General features: G+C 37.7%; 2 protein-coding genes and 2 pseudogenes across 3 annotated transcripts; 2 read left to right on the forward strand and 2 right to left on the reverse strand.

The window, feature by feature from the left end:
• Positions 1–6,486: 6,486 nt before the first annotated feature.
• Positions 6,487–10,121, reverse strand: LOC107869419. Its single transcript, XM_016715961.2, has 3 exons — positions 9,627–10,121; positions 7,813–8,148; positions 6,487–7,179 (listed from the first exon to the last, which is right to left on the reverse strand). Exons 1-3 carry the CDS (start codon positions 9,915–9,917, stop codon positions 6,667–6,669), a joined length of 1,140 nt encoding a protein of 379 aa, XP_016571447.2. The 5' UTR covers positions 9,918–10,121; the 3' UTR covers positions 6,487–6,666.
• Positions 10,122–12,620: 2,499 nt separating this feature from the next.
• LOC107868559 lies at positions 12,621–13,731 on the forward strand (annotated as a pseudogene).
• Positions 13,732–16,410: 2,679 nt separating this feature from the next.
• LOC107867021 lies at positions 16,411–17,841 on the forward strand (annotated as a pseudogene).
• LOC107867020 lies at positions 17,841–23,715 on the reverse strand. 2 transcript variants are annotated; one of them, XM_047411218.1, is made up of 6 exons: positions 23,327–23,715; positions 20,116–21,656; positions 19,962–20,040; positions 18,638–19,083; positions 18,231–18,329; positions 17,841–18,138 (listed from the first exon to the last, which is right to left on the reverse strand). In XM_047411218.1, exons 2-6 carry the CDS (start codon positions 21,580–21,582, stop codon positions 17,974–17,976), a joined length of 2,256 nt encoding a protein of 751 aa, XP_047267174.1. In that variant the 5' UTR covers positions 21,583–21,656; positions 23,327–23,715; the 3' UTR covers positions 17,841–17,973. The 2 variants fall into 2 exon arrangements, with proteins under 2 accessions (XP_047267174.1, XP_047267175.1); XM_047411219.1 differs by having other exon boundaries at positions 18,638–19,056; positions 23,327–23,658.
• Positions 23,716–23,971: the final 256 nt, after the last annotated feature.

Raw genomic sequence — 23,971 nt, forward strand, 5'->3', positions numbered from 1 at the left:
GCCGCCCTCCGGCGCCGCCCAAACGGCTTTCTCTCTCTCTCTCTCTCTCCCTACCTTCTCTCCCTCCCTCTCGCGCCGGTCCCCGGCGCCGTCGCTGACCTTCGGCGCCGACCCGACCCGACCGCCGGCCCCGACCTCCGGTCCCCGGCGCCGACCCGACCGCCGGCCCCCCACCCTTACCTGTCCTGTCCGTACTCCCCCCCAGCGGGGTACACCAGCCCTCTCCCCACCTCGACCTTCAGCCAGCCAGCCGCCGCCCGCCGTTCCGTCTCCAGCAGCCGCAGCTCCAAGCGTAATCCGGTGACTTCTAACCTTTGTTATTTTCGTTATTTCATATTCCATTTTATTTCATTATTTCATATTTCATTCTTAGTATTATGCGAGTAGTAGCCCCTGTACTTTGACTTGCATGAAATTTGTGGACATTGTCTGTTGTTGCTGTTGCTGTGGTCGTTTCTTCCACTGCTTTGGATTGGGTTATTGGCTGGGAACCTGTATTTGGGGCGGTGGGTGTTGAGTCCGGTGGTGTTTGCCCCCTAATTGAGTATAGTTTTATTTCGGGAGTATTCCTTTGAATTTGTGTGAGCCTTGTATTTCCTTGCTGCTGATTTGATACTACCACCGTGTATATCTGTATATTTTTTTATACTTTCGTGTAGTTGTGGCTGTGGGCGGTAATGGGTGGATAGGGTCATGTTCGAGGGGGTTGGGAGTGGGGCCGTGGTGGGGGCGGGGGATGAGGAGAGGGCGGGAGTGGGAGGGAGGCCAAGGTTTGGCTGCGGGGGGGGAGGTAGTGGAGGGCGGGACGGTAGGCTGAGGGTTGGGTCTTGGAATATAGGGACCCTTCAGGGTAAGTCCATAGAGCTTGTGAAGATTCTTAGGAAGAGGAGGATCAACATTGCGCGTGTCCAAGAGACCAAGTGGGTAGGGTCTAAGGCTAGGGATGTGGATGGTTACAAGCTGTGGTACTCGGGGAGCGACAGGCGTAGGAATGGAGTTGGCATCTTAGTAGATGAAGAGCTTAGAGGTCAGGTAGTGGAGGTGAAGAGGATCAACGATAGGTTGATGACTATTAAGTTGGTCATTCGGGGGTTTACCCTGAACGTGTGTAGTGCTTATGCGCCGCAAGTGGGATCGGAGGGGGAGGAGAAGATGTGGTTTTGGGAGGCTTTGGAGGAGGTGGTGAGAGGCGTGTCTAGTTCGGAGAAGATTGTTGTAGCAGGGGATTTCAACGGGCATATCGGGGCGCTACCGGGAGGCTTTGGTAGCGTGCATGGTAGTTTTGGTTTTGGGGAGAGAAATGATGAGGGGGCGACCCTACTGGAATTTGCGAGGGCCTTTGGGCTGGTGGTGGTGAACTCGGGCTTCCCGAAGAAGGACGAGCACCTGATCACCTTTCGAAGCGCGGTAGCCAGGACTCAGATTGACTTTTTGTTGCTTAGGAAAGGGGATAGGGCGTTGTGTAAGGACTGTAAAGTCATCCCGAGTGAGAATCTTTCGACCCAGCATAGGCTCTTGGTTATGGATTTGGGTATAAAGAAGAATAGAAAGAGGAGGACTAAGGAGTGTAGACCGAGAATTAAGTGGGGCGGCCTGACGCCAGTGAATGCGTGGGAGATAGGGGAGAGGTTGGCGGGAATGGGAGTGTGGGAGTGTAGGGGGGACGTGGATAGTATGTGGGACAGGGCGGCAAGGTGCATCAGGGAGAATGCAAGTGAGGTGTTGGGTATTTCTAGGGGCCGGGCCGGGCACCGTCGGGGGGATTGGTGGTGGAATGAAGAGGTGGAGAAGAAAGTGGGGACCAAGAAAGGGGCATATGCTAAGTTGGTGGAAAGTAAGGACGAAGAGGAGAAGCGGGTAAACAGGAAAGAGTACAAGCTAGCGAGGAAGGAGGCGAAGTCAGTAGTCACGGCAGCTAAGACGGCCGCTTTTGAGAGCTTGTATGCAGGGTTACAGGAGAAATGAGGGGAGAAAAAGTTGTTTAGACTCGCTAAGGCTAGGGAGAGGAAGGGTCGTGACCTCGATCAGGTGAGGTGCATTAAGGGGGAGGACGGTAGAGTGTTAGTGGAGGACGGCCACATTAAGAAGAGATGGCAGTCGTATTTTCATAGGCTCTTGAATGACGAAGGGGATAGAGCTATTGTGTTAGGGGAACTGGAGCACTCAGAGGAGTGTCGGGATTTTAGCTATTGTAGACGTTTTAAGGTAGAAGAGGTTAGACAGGCTGTCCGCAGGATGCGAAGGGGTAGGGCGACGGGGCCGGATGAGATACCGGTAGAGTTTTGGAAGTTCGTTGGAGAGGCTGGTGTAAGGTGGTTGACTAGATTGTTTAATGAAATCTTCAAGACGGCAAAGATGCCCGAGGCGTGGAGGTGGAGTACCATGGTCCCTCTCTATAAGAATAAGAGGGACATTCAGAGTTGCAATAACTATAGAGGGATTAAGTTATTGAGTCACTCTATGAAGATCTGGGAGAGAGTGGTCGAGGTGAGGCTGAGACGGATAGTGTCTATTTCGGAAAACCAGTTCGGATTTATGCCCGGCCGCTCGACGACGGAGGCAATCCACTTGGTGCGGAGGTTGGTGGAGCAGTATAGGGAGCGGAAAAAGGATCTGCACATGGTGTTTATCGATCTGGAGAAGGCATACGACAAAGTCCCTAGGGAGGTGCTTTGGAGATGCTTGGAGGTGAGTGGAGTACCGCTGGCATATACCAGAGTAATTAAGGATATGTATGATGGAGCAAAAACCCAGGTGAGGACGGCGGGAGGAGACTCAGAGCATTTCACTGTCCTGACAGGATTGCATCAGCGATCTACTCTTAGTCCCTTTTTGTTTGCGTTGGTGATGGATGTGTTGACGCGGCGCATTCAAGGGGAGGTGCCGTGGTGTATGCTTTTTGCAGACGATATAGTTCTGATAGATGAGACTCGAGGGGGTGTGAATGACAAATTAGAGGTGTGGAGGCAAACTCTTGAGTCTAAAGGGTTCAGGGTGAGCAGAAGCAAGACAGAGTATGTGGAATGCAAGTTTAATGACGTGAGGCGGGAAAATGAGGTGGTAGTGAAGCTGGAAGCATAGGAGGTATGTAAGAAGGATAAGTTCAAGTATCTTGGGTCCGTGATCCAGAGTAACGGTGAGATTGACGAGGATGTCTCGCACCGTATTGGGGCGGGATGGATGAAGTGGAAACTCGCGTCGGGGGTGCTGTGTGATAAGAAGGTGCTGCCCAAGCTTAAAGGCAAATTCTACAAGGTGGTAGTCCGTCCGGCCTTGTTGTATGGAGCGGAGTGTTGGCCAGTTAAGAACTCCCACATCCAAAAAATGAAGGTGGCAGAAATGCGGATGTTGCGCTGGATGTGTGGACTGACTAGAGGGGATAGAGTTCGGAATGAGACTATCCGGGAGAGGGTTGGTGTGACTTCAGTGGAGTGCAAGATGCGGGAAGCACGATTGAGATGGTTCGGACACGTGAAGAGGAGGGGCATGGATGCCCCGGTCCGTAGGTGTGAGAGGCTAGCGTTGGATGGTTTTAGGCGGGGTAGGGGTAGGCCGAAGAAGTACTGGGGCGAGGTAATCAGGCGGGACATGGAACAGTTACAGCTCACCGAGGACATGACCCTAGATAGGAAGGTCTGGAGGGCGCGAATTTCGGCAGAGGATTAGGGTCAGTTTGGGTCGCTAGTGTAGGAAATTACTTGGTGGGGGTTTTATTCCAGTTATGATTTCGTCTTCCGTGTTCCATGTTTTATTACGAATCTGTGTGCTTTCCTCTGCTTTCCTCTGTTTTATATTATTTATGGGTGCCGTATTTATGTTATGTAATCTGCTTCTGTGCTTTACTATGTGTTTGTGTGGTATCTCGTGTCTTGAGCTGGGGGTCTATCGGAAACAGCCTTTCTACTTCATCAGAGGTAGAGGTATGGACTGCGTACATCTTACCCCCCAGACCCCACTAGGTGGGAATACACTGGGTTTGTTGTTGTTGTATTCTCCTAAAAAATTAGTGTCTGGCTTCTATTTAAAATATAAACCGAATAAGTTAAGATCGTCAATTTTTACTAAACAAAAGAACTTTTAAATTATAATATGATCAAGAAAAGAAAAATAAGTTTGGTACTCAAAATTTGGTAAGATAAACTCATCAAACTAGTGTTTGACTAAAGATTTTAAAAACTATCTTTAAATATCTGTTTGACCATATATTTTGTATCAAATTTTAAAAATCTATCTTAAAAAAATCAAATTCCAAAAATTAATCCAACTAGTAATCTACCAAACCTCCATTAAAAATCCTATCACCATTGTTTTATGGTCCTATAAAATGTGAAGTCCCTCCATTTGCACAACATCACAATTGGAGAAAACAATAGCACATTTTCTTCTTGGCTTTCTATTCATTTCCCAATATATATGGTCATAATATAATCCAAAATGACATAACCTCCTTATCTAGATTGTACTTGGAGTGGAAATCAGTGCAAACATTTTGGATTTCCAAATCAATGTGAGTAGCCAGAGTTGGTAGCTGTTGATGTCATGAAAGCTAAAGCCGCAATAACAAGGACAAATCCCGATTTCACTTTTGTCGTGCTAAAGGATGGCTGTCGTGCAACATCGGGCCTATATGTTGCAATCGTGTGTCGCTTTGCCCTGATGGCCAAGGTCGTGTTAGAGACCCGCCTAGGATTGGGATATAAAACTTCATCGATAGGAGAATTAGATCTAAGTATATATATATAGATCAGAATCCTCAACTTTTGCTCATAAGTTTGGTAATATAGACTCATTAAGCTAGTGTTTTATCATAGCTTTCTAATCAAATTTTGTAAATTTATCTTTAAACATCTGGTTGATCATTGATTTTGAATAAGATTTTATCTTTAAAAATTGATCCAAACTAGGTTTTAACTTTTCAAGACTTCTACTCACAAAACTTAAATTTTTTATTTTTTTTCAAGTAAAATGTATGTCAAAACACAACTTCAAATTTTAAAAATCAAATTTCAACTTTAAAATCTATGCCAAAACTAAAGCTAAATTTGTGTCAGGAGAGATTCTTTTTTTCTAATGCATTGAACACATAAAACATTTGTATTACGTAACTTGATAGGAAGAGAATGAAATTCAAAATCTACATCTCACTTTTCCATGAATGGTAATTGACATAAAAAAAAGTACTCCATATCCATAATTACCCAATAATACACATGAATTGCCTTATATGTTCCCATTACTGTAATAAATTTACATCAATCTTGACAGATTATTACATTAATCTACTCCCTACGTTTCATATTAGTTGGCCCCTGTTGACTTGGCATATTCACTAAGAAAATATTAATTAGGGATTTATTTTATCAAATTAGCCTTATTAATTATGCTTTGAAAATATAAATTTGAGTAAATACATTTGTTTAGTCATTTGATGTGAAGGATAGTATTGAAAATACATAATAAACAACTAAATTGAAATAAATATTTTTTTAAAAAGGTTCAACTAAAACGAAACGGAGGAAGTATCAATTCTCTATTAGTAAGCCTATCACCATTATTTTATGGCCCTATAAAATGTGAAGTCCCTCCACGCCCTTCTTGTCTAGATTGTACTTGTACTGGAAATCAGTGCAAGAGTGAAATACACCATCAATGTGAGTGGCCAGAGTTGGTAGGAGTTGATCTCATGAAAGCTAAAGCCATAATAGAAAGTACAAATCCCTATGTTACCGCCGTCGTGCTAATTAAGGGTAGCTATCTTCAATCATTGGACGTATGGTTCAATCGTGTGTCGATTTGCCTGAACAAACGACACGCTGAAGATTGGGATATAAAACTTCATTACATAGGAGAATCAGATCTAAGTATAGATCAAAGCGCCGTCATTTTGATAAGACAGAATGATACTTTCCCATTTTCTTGTGTTTGATTGATCAAATAAGTGGCATTCGCTGCTCTCCGGCCCCATACACCCCTTGACTAGATTATATATAAAGGCTTTTGCCATTATATTTTTACGTACGCTTACTAACCGAACACCATAAAGTAAAAGTAAAAAACCGTATTCATTGAGATACGACACTGTCTTTAATATTCTGATTTAAGCTCCATCAACTATCGCAAATAGTATTAGTCGAAACGTACCAAATAGTTCAGGATGTCCAAAAGGAGTATAAGGAAATTTTGTTTTGATGTTACTAAAAGTTTGAGTAATATACAGCAGCAAGATAGAAAAAACTTCAGTTAATAAAATGCTATGTTGTAATTGAATATTTCTTACACATGAGTTTTACACAAGGTATCGACGTATGAATTTATTTTCTTTGTGATCTTTGCAGTTAGTTTTTGAATCCAAGAAGAATACAATAATATAGGCTGAGAAATCACATCAAATGGCGAAAATCAGAATATTGTTTCCTGGTATCTCAATTGGTCAAATTCGAAATCAAGCTTCTCCTTTAGATGGATGATCGAAAGAAACACTTTACGTAATGAATATTACTTGAATTTTGAGACGAAAGGACTATTTTGCTATCAAAATATCCAATATTTTGGGGGAAAACAAGTTACTGATTACCCATAGTCATGGCAATAAGAAGAAGAGCTAACATGCTATCTATCTTATATATACAAGAACATTTTCGGATTAGCATACAGTTCTATTTCCAGCTAAAGAGCTCTAGAATCCCATTCTCCATGTTCATTTTCCTTGTTAGCATCGGCAGGAGGCAAAAAACAGTCCATCGACAAACCACTTATGTTAAAATCAATCTCTTCAATCCTCCATGTTTCCTCAAGTTTTGCTCTATAGTCTATGTTCTTTCCGTATCTATAAATAGTTGCTGAAGTTCTCCCACAGTGTGCTATGTTGATACCTTCGACATTCCTATAGTCATTAAGTGTCGATTCCATGCTTGTTTCCCAGAATATACTGTCACCGTCTTTTGCTGACTTCAATCTTACTAGTTTTGAGTCCTCGAATTGGATGAGAAGTCCCGAGCGTTGGCTGAAGTAGCCCCATATGGTGTGACGAACAACTTCTGTGTTGGCCGTGCTCTGTGTCTTCAACGTGTCTTTGCTTGTGTCAAGTTTTAGTATAAAGCATCCTTCATCCTTAATCTTCTTTTCTCCAATACAAACAGCATTCAGAAATAAATTGGCAGTTGATCTTGGGTCTAATCCCTGTTGATCAAGAATTCATAAACAAGACATCGAAGGAATCTGAACGTTATCAACATTGATAAGCTTTCTAGCTTGTGCAGGCAGCAGAACTGGTATACTTAACCATGTTGACTGTAATTGAGTAGATCTAGTTGTAGTATGATTCCATAAAGAACACAAAGGAAAGAGTGTGACTCGCAATTCAAAAACAAGAAGTATGTTACATTAGCCCATCCATGAATGATAATGAATACAACAACAACAAGAAGATACCCGGTGTAATCCCACAAAGTGGGGTTTGGAGAGGATAAAGTGCATGCAGACCTTACCCCTACCTAGGTAGAGAGGCTAGTTCCTATAGACCTTCAGTTCAAGAGAAAAAAAGTAAAAGAGTTACGTTTTATGTCTTGATGATCTTAAAGCGTTTACACAATCAGTTCACATGGTAATTACAAGTTATGGTTGTTGCTCATATACTCCAAAAATGTTCTTGGAAGATCCGACATGGGAGCAGAGGCATTTTCGGAGGATCTGAACAACACTGAACTTTTTGTTACAAGTTTAACTAATTATACTGTCAATACATGTAACTTTCTTTAATCCTAAAAATTATGTAATTCAGGCCTGGAAAACGACTGAAGCGAAAGAGTATACCTGAAAGAACCTCCTGAGTGGTCTTGGAGGACCTTTTGATGCATTAGAATTGGTGGAAGAGTGACTCCAAGCTACTGTACCATTACTACCAGCACTGACCTTGCAATCGGAAACAACCAATTCTAGGAACCACAGATCAGGATTCTTTTGCCAAAGAACGAATCCTCCGTCCTCACATGTCCTTTTGGAGTTCATTTGGTTACCACTTTGTTGAATGTCTGACATTGCCATCTGCAATTGCCCCACCGCGTACATGCTATTGATTGAATTTAATGCAGCCTGACCTCCACTAGCTGCTAGATATTGTTGTACTATGTATTTCGCAGAAGAAGCCATCTGATGACCACGATATTAGAATGGTTTCAGCATGTTTTTTGTTTGAGAAATTTAAGCAAAATCAATTAGATAAGGTATTCTGATAAAATTTAGTAAATAAAAGTGCGCTCTTTCTAACAACTTATGTTTTGAGATGAGATGGTCACGCAGACATAGGTCTTATGATTGAGTCTTGCCACCAAATGTTACCAAAAAGAATTTCCACGTGTTTGACCCATGAAAAAGAATCAAGCACACAAGTGAGGGGATCAGAGTATCGAGAATACAATAAAGTGTGCTCTCGCTAATAGCTTCAGTTTTTAGATGGGATCGTCACACACTTCAACGCTAGCAAATGAGGACTTTCATTTACATTTTAGTAGCCAAAAAACTGCTGCTAGAGTCTGCCACGGATAAACCTTGGACACCAGTGTATAATCAAGTTACTACTTATTAGCAGCGGCAGAGCCACATATATTCAAGGGGTATCAATTGATTTCCCTTGGTTTCTTCGTGAGTTCACTCCTTTATATTTTGATACTTAAAAAAAATAAGGACCTTGCCACTTCTTATTAGCAATATAGTATTTGGAACTGGACATTGTTTTTAACTCTCTCAAGATTAACATAAAGCATGAAACACTTGAATAATTTAAAAGCATAAAATTAGTACTTGATTTTGCAAGATTATTACAGTATGATCAGTTTCATAGAGATAAACAATTCGATTAAAAAAAATGATGCTGATGTATTGATTGATTGATTGATATAAAAATACTAACATTCTCATTAAGGAATATTCAAATTTCATCAAATTCCTTCCGATTTATGAAAATATTATTTTGTCCAATACGAACTTCCCAAAGAAGGACGGCTTTGGAGCAACCGTAAATTTAGTCCGAGCGTGATCTATAGGTCAATACCAATAACAACATATCCAATATAATTCCACAAGTAGGGTCTAGCAAGCAATGCAGACCTTACGCTCATCTTGTAGAGATAGAAAAGCTATTTCAAATAGACGCAATTTGAAAATGGGGATTCCGAAATGACAATAGCAACAAGAACGAAATAATGTGAAATGGAGACCCAATACATAATAGGGAAAAAGGTGCGAAAAATATATATACTTTAACGAAATTTGCAGTTACGCTTTCTGAAATTTGCGGGGTTCCATGACCCTATTAGACTATTTTTTACCGTATTTAACTGCATATATTTGGCACTTGGACCACTCGTGTATTTGTATTTCACGCACATTGAGCGCGTGAGAAAAAAATGTTTGATAAGAGACAAATATATGTCAGTTAAATACCGTAAAAAATAGTCTAGAGGGTCATACGATCCCCGCAAAGTTCAAGATGCGTAATTACAAATTTCATCAAAATACATGTATTTTTCGCACATTTTTTCCTATCTAAAATCACTAATATTTTCTTTTACATAAATATCCAAAAAAAAAAAAATATATGAGGAAGGAGAGATTTACATAGGACTTACAATGCAACCATCTGTAACAGGCAAAGTAATAGCATGATCCAATTGAACCTGAAAAGGTATAAGAGCCGATCCAACGAGTTTCAGTAAGAACATAAATTGATCATTATTTCTAGAACAAACAGACTTTGATCGATCATCTAATTTATCAGCGCGCATTATATGCAGCATATTCCTCCATCTGATCGCTGCACCACCACAGCCCGTCTTGCTAAACATATCCTCCGGTAAAGGCACCTCCAATACTGTATCCAATCCATCTTCTTTCTCCAAATTACGACTCAATTTTCTCATCGCGTAAATTTTCTTATTGGGAAAAGGAAAGGAAAGGAAAAATTTTATTTTGCACAAATAATTGAGAAAATGGTGTTTCCTTTTTATTTATTTTTTCTTCTTTGAAAGAGATTTGAATGGATCAGATGATTTTGAGAGAAATTTGGGGAGAAATGTATAGTTTCTGTGACACCTTTTATCCAAGGAGGTGTTTATTTGGTAGTTGCTATTGTGTGGGTATGATTTTGGCGGGAGTAATAATAATCTTACTTTAAAAATAAAATAAAATTAAAATTATGTAGTACATATTTTTTTTTCTGATTTTCTACCTCTGTTCATATCCGTATTGGAGTTCCGACTAATTCGGATCACACTGCAGAGCCTATTGTGGGGGTAGCGCTCCCAACATAATTTCTCCTTTCTCCATACCCAGGACTCGAACCTTTGATTATGCGTGGAGTAGTCCACCACTACACCACAACCTATATTGGTAAATTATATACATATTGTTTATGGGATAAGTAGGCACGTTGAGATGAATTTGAGTAGGTGGAAATAAATTGAACGAATAAGAAAGACATTGGCAATAGTCACTTTTGGGATATTTACACAAGCGGTAGTAGGTGTAGTAGTGGCGGCGGTGAATATAATTAGAATAAAAGCGGTAGTAGGTGTGATAGTGGTTGACAATTGTGGTTGGCAGCGGTATTTTTTGTCGATGGTGGATGTGGTTGGTGGTTTACAATGGTAACGGTAAGAAAGGTGGTTAGTGTTGGTGACTGTTGAATGTGAATAGAATAGTGAATATTATCTACACTAGAATATCCCTTCAGACTAAGACTTGATTCTAGATGTGAACCTATTCATACCTATTAAGAGTTAAAACCTTAATAAAAAACAAATGCACTTAATGGTCTAAAGTCTGAACCATTCAGATTCAAACCTTCATTAAGTGCAAATAAATGAGTCCTTAGTAACACACAAAAAATTGTATGAAATTTAAATGGAGGTTAAACGTTTATCAATACAAACATTAATGACTCTATACGGAGATTGAAATAAAACTTCAAATAAACACAATTTAAACGTCATAAAAAAATGTTGGAGTTTGTAGTTAATTTTATAAGTCAATGATCAAAATTTATGTAACCAACTTTTTATCAAAACATGTCGTTAACAATGGTGCACTTATCCTACTATGGTGATATTTCACATTATAAATACTTAATTTAATAATTTTTTCACTTTTAATTAATATTATTAAGTAGTAAATTTGTTGAAATTAACCCAACAAATCACTACTTGTTATATAATATGAATGTCATGTGTGATGTGACATATATATGTGTGAAATATTAGAGATAATAGTGATTGGTGAAATGAAATTTGGATAGCAAGAGTTACTTGTTCAATTTGAATTTGAATATCTAAGATAGTTGGTCAAATTATCAGTTTGAAACTACTTATTTAATTTGAATTTCAATAAGATGATAGTTAGTCAAATTGTTAACTTGATGGTTAATATATAGTCACTCTTTTATACATTTTATAGATATATCAAAGTAGTAAATAAAAATAATATTGAAATTCTCTAAAATTGCGTAAGTGGTTATATTAATATTTTATCTTTATTTTACCATAGTAGTGGCTATTTTTCCAAAAGGTGCCCAAACTTTTTTCTCCTCTTCGCCGCACTGGAACAGACGGGGCAACCACATTGGTACGATACTGACCCTGGAAAGGTTAGCTATTTACAATGTTATTCTCATTTTCATATCATTATTACTAGTAAGTTCGTAAGTTAGTAAAAGTTTTCTTGTGTTAAAATGATAAACAAGAATAATAAAAGGAAAAAAAATCTGAATAAAGTTAATTTATTGATGTCCAATGCAATATAGTATGGAAAGGGAAAAAAACTGAATAAGGTTAATTCTATTGATGTCCAAGAATAAGGGTGTGGTCTAGTCGTTCAATAAAGTTGTATTGAACGCCGTGAGGTCTCACGTTCAATTTTCAACGGAGATAAACACTGCGTAATTTTTTTCTATATGTTTTAGCATCTTGGTGGACAGAGTTACCTGGTACCAGTTTGTCATATAGTTAGTTTAGTTACTGTGATCATTTTTTTAGTTTTACTGTTACATTGATTTACGGTGCATCAAGTTAGTTAGTTACTCAATCAGTCGTGTGGTGAGCTGGCAGCTTAGAGTGTAGTGTGGCTGAGCTGAGAAGCTTCTAGAGGATTTTAGAAGTTGTACATTCATCTCTCTCTATATATATAATATAGATAGATGCCTAGCTGGAATAATGCAATGTAATGTGACAGTTTCTGAATAACAGTTTTCTTCCTCTCCTTCTCTGTTAAATGGAGCTTGCTTAGACAAGCTTTCTACTTGCTAGTTAGTGTAATTTTCTCAAGGTGCGCACAAGCTGGCTCGGACATCACAGTTATCAAAAAAAAATATTTGTCATGTCCAAGCATAACCGCAAGTAAATTAATGACATACCCACTGCCATAACCAGTTCTCATACAAACTGTCGAAATTGCAGTGGATTGATTTATTTGCTCCTTAGTTTGCTTATGTAACTTATTCGTCCAAAAATAAAAAGTTGGCTTATTGTGATGGTAATGCTATGGCTTGATTTGGTTTCTGATAAGGCTTGAAGTTCCCTTGCGTTTTCTTAGTTAGGTTGGCCTCGTCTTTGAAAGTTGGCATTGGCATTACTTGTGGAGGCAAATTTAGAAGTTTAAGCTAGTTAGGATAGAATACATTATATCCACTGCTACTTTGTGGCGAGGAATATATAATTCGTATAAATAAATAAACAAACAAATGGAGAGGTGTTTGCGTGTGTGTAATGTCTAAATTATTCAAATATACTCTCAATGTATACCTTTGCTACAATACTGCACGTGGCCCTATGACGGGCTTGTCTAATTTGCAGCCTCCCTGTGGTATCATTTATGCTACCAAGAGGGAATTTGTTTTTGATGATTGAAAGGTGTGTCAAGAGCCTCCGTTGCGTAGACCTTATGAGCTTGTTTTGAATTGGCAGGAGCTATCTAAGATGCTTTCAAGAATTGCCAAAATCCTTCTTGTGAGTTCACATCCTGAGGTTTATGAACCGTGTGATGATTCATTTGCATTGGTCGATGCATTAGTAGCTGATCGAATTAACTTGTTACAACACCAGCCCTCGATTTGTATGGAAATTGGTTGTGGCAGGGCATGTTATTACTTCACTTGCAGTTACGCTTGGGCATGAAGGAGTTTTTCCATACTATATTGCAACAGACATTAACCCTCATGCACTAAGGGTGACTAGTGAGACCGTGGATGCTCATGGAGTTTATGCAGAGTTGGTAAATATAGATATTTCATCTGGACTTGAGAAGCGATTGACAGGTTTGGTTGATGTGATGGTTGTGAACCCTCCTTATGTTCCTACACCTGAAGACGAAGTTGGTTGTGAAGGCATCACTTCTGCTTGGGCCGGAGGAGAGGATGGTCGAAGTGTTATAGATAAAATACTGCCTGCGGCTGACAATCTTTTGTCAGCGAGGGGGTAGTTATATATGGTCACGCTTACCGCTAATAATCCATCAGAAATATGTCTTGAGATGAGAAAGAAGGGTTATGCATCTTGAATTATCCTGCAGAGATCAACTGAGGAAGAGAGCCTTCATATTATCAAATTTTGGCGAGATTCAGATAGCCAGTTGGAACCAAAGAATTCGAATTATTGGACAAAAATGGTCAGAAATTAGTCAGTGATCGAGTCTCATTTTGCGATGGATGGAGGTTTGTCATCTTTATTCAAAGGATCCTCAAACAAGCTGACTCGCGTTCTCAACTCTATCAAGTACTTTTGTTGATTCTTTGAGCCGTGCTCCTCACTTGTATACACAATTTTTGAATAATTTGCACGTCTGGACAAGCTTGTGCATTAATATCATCCAGTGAAACATGAATCAGTTAATGAATATGTTTGGATGCATATTATCTGGATGATTGACTCATTTTGGTGTCTTACTAACTTGTTTTCTTTGAAGGGGAGGGGAGCCTTGGAGTAATTAACTGGTAAAGTTGTTGCCATGTGATCAGGAGGTCACTGGTTTAAGTCTTGAAAACAGCCTCTGATAGAAATGCAAGGTAAGACTATGTACAATATACATCCTTATGGTGGGGCCCTTTTCCAGACCCTACCCTGCACATAGCGAGAGCTTTAATGCACCGGGCTGCCCTCTCGTTAACTTGTTTTCTTACTGCAATTTAAGTATGTCTGTGCTGAATCTGGATAGACTGTACATACGTAGGTGAAAGCCCGTGGAGACATACGCTGGAATCCCAATAGTCACATTCTTAATATGTTGCAGATTAACTAAAGATAGTGCGCGTTGGAAGAAAAAGATTCATATCGGTGATATCTACTAGTAGGAAATATGTTTGTCTTGTTAGTTCGTTTCGAATAACATAGCTTTTCTAAGAGTATTTTGACTTGTCTATAAAAATACAGAAAACTTTTCTTCATTTTTTTTTTGGTATGATGATGAAGACATGAGTTAGAGCTTAAATGGAGAAATATGGTCGGTGAGATTTATATTCCCGACCCCAACTTGTTTGAGACTAAGGCATATTTGTAGTTAGTTTTGTCTAGCATAGGGTTCTCAACAACTTCACCCTAATGACTTTGTTGAGTTGTTGGTTCAAATCTAATAGTAGGTAAAATTTATTAGATGTAACTAACTCTGGCTGGCATCTAATAAAGCTTATGACCCCACCTTCAACAATTTTGAATTTTTGATTTTGTATCTTTTCCATTTCATTCATGAATTTTGATTTTTTGCATCAGAATTGGATTTTGTTTGGTTGTATTTGGTTTTTTTCTCTATAATAGTAACTAATATTGTCTAGCTCACCCAAAATGAAGGTTCAACACCTAATCAATTTTATTCAAAATTTGGAGCAGTATAGTTTTCAGATGATTCGAAAGGGCAGCAGGTGCACTAAGCTCCTATTATGTGCAGGGTTTGAGGAAAGGTCTGACCATGAAGGTTTATGTACGTAGTTTTACTTTGTATTTCTGCAAGAGATTATTCCCGCAGCTCTAACCTGTGACATCTTAGTCACATGAAAATAATTTTACCAGTTACTTTAAGGCTATGAGTCGATTCACATAATCTAACAATTAACTTAACTCTCAAATATCCTGTCACTTTCTTAGGACCAAATTTATGGTATTGAATAGCAAGGAATTCTTCAACGCACGGCTGGATGGATACATTGTAAGATTTTTTCAAAGTAAAACTTTTTTCAGATGGCTAATTGACGACCTTTTATATATTTTTATTTAGAATAAAAATGAAGACAAGAAAAATATATTGATATAAATATTGGATCTTGCTGGCAACAGTTGACAAATTTTGCATTTGATATTATGGAAAAATCCAATGTCCTTTAAGTGTGTTTGGTACTATAAAAGTCATTTTTCCGAAAAATATATTTTGGTGTTTAGTTAGTGTTAGTGATTGAAAGTGTTTTTCAAAAGAAAACATACTTATTAAAAATTAATAAATTGAAGATTGTTAATATATAATGCAAACTCCAACACCATGCATTAGACTTTTTTGTGTTTCACTGAGGTTGTCTCAATCTAAAAAAGTGATTATTTTTGGATTACATTTAAATAATGACATATTCATAGGCGGTCTTGAAACTGGCTAGCTCACCTAATTTTCCATGGAATGTCAAGGAAGTTGAATCCAAATTATTATTAAAGTACAAAAGATAAATACAAGAGAAAGAAAATCTTTGATGTCACACTCAAGAAAAAATACATTAAAAAAAATTTTGAGACCATTTCCTATATTTCTGGTATGACCTCAAGGGAATTTCTATGTAGCTTTCACATCTGAATTATATTACATCACTCAGATTTAGTCGGTCAGGAAACTCCTTATATAAAGGCAAAAAAAAAAAAAGTTCTATAAAGAGTTTTATACCGTCCTAGTAAATATTGTTTTACACTATCAAGTCATTCAAAAGATATTTACATATAAACTTGAGATAAGCATCCAACATCCCCCACCCTTCGAACTGTGATCAAAGTCGCTACGACACACTCTAATTTCATAGGGATCATGTTACCTCTGAGCTCAATTTTAACGTATTTTGTCACCTTTTTGTGCTGATATAGCACTTTTATTACATAAAATGAGGTTCACGTCAGCTAAAAAGGTTAGACAAAAGATGTCAGGCCAGTTAAAAAGGATGACAAAAATACGTAAAATTTAGTTTAGCTGTAATAAGAAATCCGTGAAATTGAAGAGTGTCGAAATAAATTTGATTATAGTTAAGGAAATTTACTCTGTAAACTTTCTTAAAATGTGTTACCTGTGATCTGATGGTGTACAATTATGTACACTGACGGTGTATATTAGTTACTTGTTAAAATTCTTTCTTAAAAGACTTGCCTACTGTCAGCTGACCAGAGCCGGCAATTCTCCTCAATTTTTCTTATATAAAACAACAGCATATTCTTGAACTCTAAACTCACAGTGCATATAGCTAATCGGTACTGAACATTCCGCCTGTAATTGTACAGTCGCTTGTAGTAAATAACATATTTTGGTTCACGCATTTTGCTAGCGAGTTTCTTTGATATTTCTTTAATACGAGCGACCATAGCTATAACATATTTTGGTTCAGGCATTTGCTGGCGATTTTCTTCAATACTTTTTAGGCTCAATATAAGTGCATCATCTCTTCTGCTACTAAAAGGAATTGTCTTTCTAGATATGACAAGGAGATTTAAACTCAAGCTTTCTATGCCTTCTTTTCGATTCTGTCGATCCAATAAAGCTTCTTTTCTGCCTAAAAGTCCTCTGCCAATTTCACTTTACAAATTTTCAAACGGCAGTATTCTTGATAACTCTCCTGTTCCAGTACCTCCCTCAACCCCACATCACTATTCTGCTTATATATTCAGAAAAGATCACAATTTGGCACATAAAACGTACAATTCGCCGAGTTCTGAATATTCTGATCATGACAATAACAACATGAGAAGGAGGAGAAGTAGAAACAGTAAGTTGAATATGAGTTTTTCCTCTGCTGATAGTGGTTGGCTCAATTTCACCAGTGAATGTGATGATGAGAAACCTAATGATGAAACTGAAAGCTTTATTTTTTCTCCAAGTTTTGAATCTTCATTCGATGTGGATTATCCGATGGACCCTTTAACCGGGACAATGAACAGGACGAAAAAGAATAATAACGCGAAAGTAAGGAGGCTCAAACGTTACCTTTCGAATAGTTTTAAAGATTCTGTCACAAAGGCATCTGTTGTGGAGAGACTGATGCCATCATGTATGGCTGACGGCAAAGTGAATGAGAGTTTTGCTATAGTGAAAAAATCAGCTGATCCTTACGACGATTTCAAGAGATCAATGATGGAAATGATACTGGAGAAAGAGATGTTTGAAGCAAAGGATTTAGAACAACTTTTGCTTTGTTTTCTTAGCCTCAATTCAAGACACTATCATGCAGTTATTGTTGAAGCTTTCACTGAGATATGGGAGGAGTTATTTGATAAATCTTTCGAAGTCTCTGGATCTAAAGATCCCAAAATTTCAATGAACAATCATACTTGACATCATATTGGTTGAAGTTCAATTTCCAAAACCTACATGAGGTGCATCACATCACATGTTATTTTTTCATTTGCTTGATCATATTTTTCATATGCTCTTGTACTCTGGTTAGTGTTTCTTTTGGACCCCACACATAATGGGAACTTTGTGCACCAAGCAGCCCTATTTGAACTGGTAAAAGTACTTGATTTCTTTGTCAAATTTTAGTAGTAATTTTGCCAAGCACCTTTGCATCACCTCTTGGGGAGACTTAGCTAACAGTGGTTTTATCTAAAGTAGATATCAGAGTATTAACTAAAAAAGTATTAGGTTCTTGACAATAGAAAAAATGAAATTTCATGTTACATTATTGGACACAAACAATCAGGAAGATACACAATAATCCATAATTTGAGATATCTCCAGAAGATGAAAGTCGAGGCCTCAGACGTCTTCTTGTTGTACACTATCAGATTCCAAAGTTGTATCGGTATCCTCAAAATAGTTGAATTGACAGAGCATACCACCAGATTCGTCAGCAAAAGAAATTTTCCTCCCCTCTCTGTGGACTGAGTTCTTGGAATCTGTCACGCCATTTTGACTCAATTTCTACATCACAGAAAAATAAATTTGACTTAATGATAAGTCATGAGGTTCATATTTTAACGTTAGAAAAGTTTGAAGTAATGAGAGGTACGAACCATGATTTTACAGAATCTGGTGCAGTCCCTAGTCATCATGGACAACCACTTTCGTGTTGTCTCTTCAACTTTCGTAGCACTTTTTATGGCAGTCTTCACCTGGCAAACAAAAGATATAGCACTTGAGAACAATGCGCATACAAGCAAAGTGCTTCATCCGAGCATGTTGTTCTAGCATAGTCATATATCATTAGCCTTTTTCCGGTTTGTCAAATGCCTATTTCATGTTATGACCATTCCTCATGAACCAAAATGAAGATCAAATTGATATGTTTTCAGTTGTTAGAATTCAGAACGCCACTAGTACTTAAATATTTTAAGAAAATTATCACTCACTATACCAGACATAACAGGTTCGCTATGACATACTTTGGTTGTTTAACTCAAGTATATCTGGAAGAACATACCTCGTCAGCATCATTTTTCAAGGAACTGGTTCGATATGCTTCAAAGAGTAATTTTTCTTCTACCATATCCTTCATGGACTTCATTTCATTCATAAGCTTCAATGCTATAGATTCAATATCATGCATCTGCCGCTGTGAAAATGCTATAGCACTCTCTGAACAACGCTTAATTGAGGTGCACCCAGTGCTAAGATGAGGTAGAGAACGAGAAAGACGAGGACCTTCTAGATTGCCCTTCGGAGGGGAACTTCGTTTTTCTAGATTGCCTTTTGGAAGGGAACTTCGTTTTCCAATCTTCAATCTCCTAGCGATCTGCTTGGGGCCTATAAAAACTTTAGCCTTAATAAGCTGTGGAGATCCTTCAGATTCTTTAGTTGTGCTAGCATCAGCAAGGGATGATCTTTTAGAATCCTCATGTTCTGCAAAACTGAGATTCTCTTTACATTCTGGACAAGAAAAAACTAGTCAGCTAGAGTCCAAGACAGTTGAGGACATTTAGGAGGAAAACTATATTATCTTATTACAAGCATACAAAAGGACAGCATCATGAAGAGTAAGAGAACCAGGAAATTCAGAGCCAAAGCCTCTATCATCACACCATTCTATTGATTAATTCGAGTTTATTGTCCATAATAACAAATTTGGCAGATAAATTGAGTTAGAATTGCAATGTTGAAGTATGAAATCAAAAATACATCATTCATTTGCCAAGATCATTCACTTCAACTATAAACTAAAAACTAGCTTGCTAGTTTTGCCACTTCGCAGGAGACGTAGCTAAAAGCAGTTGAAAATTTGATATAATGCTAGAGTAGAGAAGGTAAGGTATAGTAAAAATTAAGTCTGACAAGAAGTAGCTGTTTTTATTCTATTTTCATTTTATTACAAGTTCATTTATCAGCACATAAAATCTGGATGACATTTTTTTTTTTTTCACAATTAAAATCTGGATGACATTTAACTTTGCACGTTGTACTAATTTGTCAGAATTACTGTAAATAAAAACACAGCAGAACTGAAAAAAACGACATCTTTGTTTAAAGCAAAACCTATAGAACAAAAGATAAGTTTCAGACATCCGCTGGATTTGCTTCGTTGGTTATCGGTTCCTGGGATCCACCAGAAGTACCAACCAAAATGCTTAAGATAATACAGGTGAATTAATTTCTCTGATGACAGGTTTGTCGTTAAAGAAATTTGAAACATCATATAAACTGTGATTGTATTTGCAATGCATATACATCGATTGAATTATATAGGAAGCGGATAAAACACAGAATTAGTCCAACATATGATTGCAAACCAATTTTTATCTATGACTTACTGTAGTTCTCCAGGTCATCAATTAAGTCTATGGAGTTCATAGCCAAACAAAGTTGCTCTTGAGAGGATGGAGAAATAGCCTGCATAATAATATATTGTTTAAAACACTTTAAGAAATACAAAGAAAACAAATTATCTTCAGCAAACACCCTTACCTTTCGTGTCGAAAGAAGTCTCTCAGGAGGCGGTGACAGCTCTGGTGCTGAGATCTGATCTACAACATCCGGAGGTGGACTGCTTAACATCATATTTCTTTCTTCCAAAATATTTGAAGATTTCAGAGGTTGATTTTCATCATCCAAGCAATTTCCTGAAATCAAACTAGTTGCTGCATCAGTAAAGCAACAATCTGTTTGCTGCCCCTTGTCATTGATTTTGACTGAGGATGGCAAACAATTGTCACTGCCTGAGCAAGCTTGCAAATTACACGAGGAGATACAATTGTCAACATGACCATCAACTGAATTAATCTTCTGATTTGAGAGCAAAACTTCCTTGTCTCCATCTCCAAACATGCAAACATCATCTGCACAATGAAGACTGGCACTGGTAGTGCTAGTTGGTACCATTGCCTCAGGAACACTATCGGTACTCTGATCAGAACTCTTGACTGTACCAGAACAATTCTTCCGGCAGTCATACATGTCTAAACTCTGATCATTTGCTGCTGCTATCATTTCTGTAGTTCTTGCTGGAGGAAACAACTCATCTTGACTGGTATCTGAATTACAACTGTCCGCCTGATTATTTACATCTGCAAGCACTTCACTAGCTGAGGAGACATATTTAGGTCCTACAGGTTCCAAGTAATCACTGGAAATCTGATTAAGAGTACAAAGTTGCTGATCTTCAGCAAACAAAACTGGTGTGTCTTCCTCAAAGTCAACTACATTTGGAAATTCACTGCATGTAATTGTACCAGAATCCAGTTTGCTAGCCATCTGGATATTAGAGGAGCAATTGGAGGAATCTGGGCTTTGGTACACTGAGAACTCAGGTTCAGAAGTTTCAGCTATGGGTTCCGCCACTTCAGGCAAACCACTTATGGGCTGTAGAGAAATTTCAGGCTCAAAAACCACTTCAACTTTAATTTGTACAGGCTCTTTTGGAGATGCAAAGAGATATCTGTTGGTACGCCTTTTTTTACCATTTGCTTTTTTGGATATCCCCGACTTCAACTGGCTAAGGGGTACTTCAAAATCATCATCTTCCTCTGGCTGATAACATCCACTAGCCTGGTTTGGACTAGTAGAAGTAGGACTTGGAGTAGCAGGTTTCCTTTTCTTAGATTTGCATCTATACTTGAGTTGTTTCAGTGTTATTTCTCCAGAATTATAATCATCAAACTGACTGACCACTTCATCATCAGCATGGCAACCAAATTTGTTTATTTCAGGTTCTATTGCCTGTAGTGTCCTGTCTACCACCGGCAGACATTCGCTTTCACACTTAATATTTCCAGTATCATAGATGTCTTTTAACTTCTTGAACATTAAAGCTGGCTTTCCAAGAGAATCTACATTAGGGACTTTTACTATCAAACCTCCACTCCTAACCTGGATAAAGTGCAAGTTGTTGCAACTCCTTCGCTCCATTGTCTGACAGGTTTGATTCAACTTCATGAACTGCTGGTAGAACTGCAGATGCCTGTTGAGTCTTACTATAGCTCCAAGATGCCACGCCAGTCTTCCGGAAACTGCAAAAGAAAGAAACCTTAGGCCACAAGTAGAGTAGCAAGAGAGCAAAGAAAGAATCAATGAACATTTCCACTTAATTGGCTTTACAGCCTACAAATTTCACTTAGGTAACCTCCTTCGAGTCAAAAAATCCTATTTTGACTATTCTTACAGGAGGAAAAAAAAATAGACCGCAAAAAGAAGTAAATGGAACAAATGGAGAAATGAAGCTAAACCAACACAATAATGAAGAATAGTTCAACAAATGACTGAACAATGGTAAGAAACAGCAATGCCATACATTCCACCTAAGTTGCTTGGACTCTTCAAAAATGTCTACGGGTGCGTCTGATCCTCCAAAAATAGTGTATTTTTGAAGGATCCGACACGGGTGCGGCAACATTTTTGGAGAGTCCGAGCAACTTAGCATTCCACAAAGCTAAAGATCAAAATATCTATCTATGCCCAAAGTTAAAAGGGGATGATACTCCTACCAAGAGCTTTCACAAAAATTTATCAAGTTTCTAGTTAGTTGTGTCTAATAAGGTGAGATCCAAAACTCATTAAAATAAGTCAACATTTCAATTTACTTGGAGCTGAATTAGAATGAGAAAAAAAAAGTAAAGGAAAGCAAAATTTCAGTCAGTAGATTACAGAAACGCGTAAATAACAGCAACCAAAGTGTTAACAGTGAAAAGATATGTAACTTACGCAATGCCAATTACTTATAAAAGAATTATGGCACGCAGGTTTCTATCGAATAATCTTATAAGTTTTCTCTTGACTATACAACAACATAACCGGTGTATTCCCACAGAGAAATAACCACAAAAAACATAAAAATAAACAACAAAATGAGACAACACACCACTAGATAATAAAAGAAAGAAGACATCGATGTTTTCTCTTGACTATATTGAGAAATAATCACCATCCCTTACCTCAAACAAGTTGTTAAACACCATTTTACATTCTGAAACTTGTAATTATGAAAAACTAGATCTCGTTTCAACTAAACAATATCTCAAACTGTGTATTACACTTTCAATTACCCTATAAACTCAACTAGAATTGTCACAAATTAATCTCTCAATTTATTAATTTAATTAAGTCACATTTTTTCAAAGAAAACACAAATGAGTTTATATAAAAACAATTTATTTAACGTACACTCGCAAACGGTTCTTAAAGGAAATTGGGCCCTGAAAAATCACCAAAATACTATTAACTATGTACCAATTTATGTTACATACTTTAATTTTAATCCGTTCAAAAAGAATGTAATATTTCCATAATTGAAAACAATTATATTTTTACTCTTAATGAAATGATTCATAGACTGGGATAAACTTCCTTCAAATATGTACCCAATTTCTTCGATTCTAATAAAAGGTGGTTAATAAACACACAAATAGTTGGAAAGTATGTTATCATTTATTTCTTAAAATATATGTCAAATCATACGGCCAATGACGCATAAATTGGAACGGAGAAAGTACTGTTTTGCTATAAATCTTCTGGTTTCTTTTAATCGTACAATAATGCAGTAACAGAAAAACAAATCAATTATCCCCAAATATTTATTTTTTTTAATTGTACAAATAAACAAAAAATGCACTAACAGAAAGACAAATCAAGAACTCTAGAAAACAGATCTAAGATTAAAAAAAAAAAAGCGAATTGAGCTCACCTGATTTTGAATCGTTGGATTTCAGCTGCAGATTTAGATTCAATAGTAAAATGAAAAAAGCTAAGAGGAAGAATGGAGAGTGAAAAATTTCGCGGGAAAATAGTGATATATATGGAAAATAGTGATATATATGGATAATATGTTGGTTAGATGTGAAATCGTGCCAATAATATTGGCGGGAAGTAGGGCTTCGTATTCTTTACAATTGGGCTTCTTCTTGTTTTTTTTTTTCATCCGGTGTTCGGTGCCCGCATTGAAACCCGACTAATCCAGATCGCACATTGCAGCGCCCATTAAGTTGGCAGCTCTTTCAATAGAATTTTCTCCATACCCAGAGTCGAACCTTCGACCTCTGGTTAAGGGTGGAGCAGCTCCATCCACTGCACTACAACCCATGTTGGTTACAATTGGGCTTTAACATGCCAATGACCGGGTCCTCTCTGTTTTTTTTTTTTACGATCAATAAAAATCCCAATAGTTTGCGGTTTAATTACAAAAAATTCTAATATCTTACATAATTATCAAAAAAATTGATTTTGAATCTATCGAGATATATAATTAGCTCTCGATACATCAAATAAAGATGCATTTTTTCTTGTAAAGATACATAATTAGCTCCCGGTATATTTGTAAGCTTGTGAAAGC

This window comes from Capsicum annuum, chromosome 4 (assembly GCF_002878395.1).
Source record: "Capsicum annuum cultivar UCD-10X-F1 chromosome 4, UCD10Xv1.1, whole genome shotgun sequence".
In the NCBI taxonomy this organism is placed as follows: domain Eukaryota; kingdom Viridiplantae; phylum Streptophyta; class Magnoliopsida; order Solanales; family Solanaceae; genus Capsicum; species Capsicum annuum.

What these genes read in the sequence shown, in the direction of transcription:
- LOC107869419 (XM_016715961.2), bottom strand. Translation starts at nt 9,917, where the DNA reads ATGAGAAAATTGAGTCGTAATTTGGAGAAAGAAGATGGATTGGATACA. An exon ending in CTGTTACAGATGGTTGCATT is followed by an intron (nt 8,149 to 9,626) that starts GTAAGTCCTATG and finishes CGTGGTCATCAG; the next exon opens with ATGGCTTCTTCTGCGAAATA. An exon ending in CACTCAGGAGGTTCTTTCAG is followed by an intron (nt 7,180 to 7,812) that starts GTATACTCTTTC and finishes CTTGATCAACAG; the next exon opens with GGATTAGACCCAAGATCAAC.
- LOC107867020 (XM_047411218.1), bottom strand. Translation starts at nt 21,582, where the DNA reads ATGAAGTTGAATCAAACCTGTCAGACAATGGAGCGAAGGAGTTGCAAC. An exon ending in TGAAAAATGATGCTGACGAG is followed by an intron (nt 18,330 to 18,637) that starts GTATGTTCTTCC and finishes TTTGTTTGCCAG; the next exon opens with GTGAAGACTGCCATAAAAAG. An exon ending in CCAGATTCTGTAAAATCATG is followed by an intron (nt 18,139 to 18,230) that starts GTTCGTACCTCT and finishes TCTGTGATGTAG; the next exon opens with AAATTGAGTCAAAATGGCGT.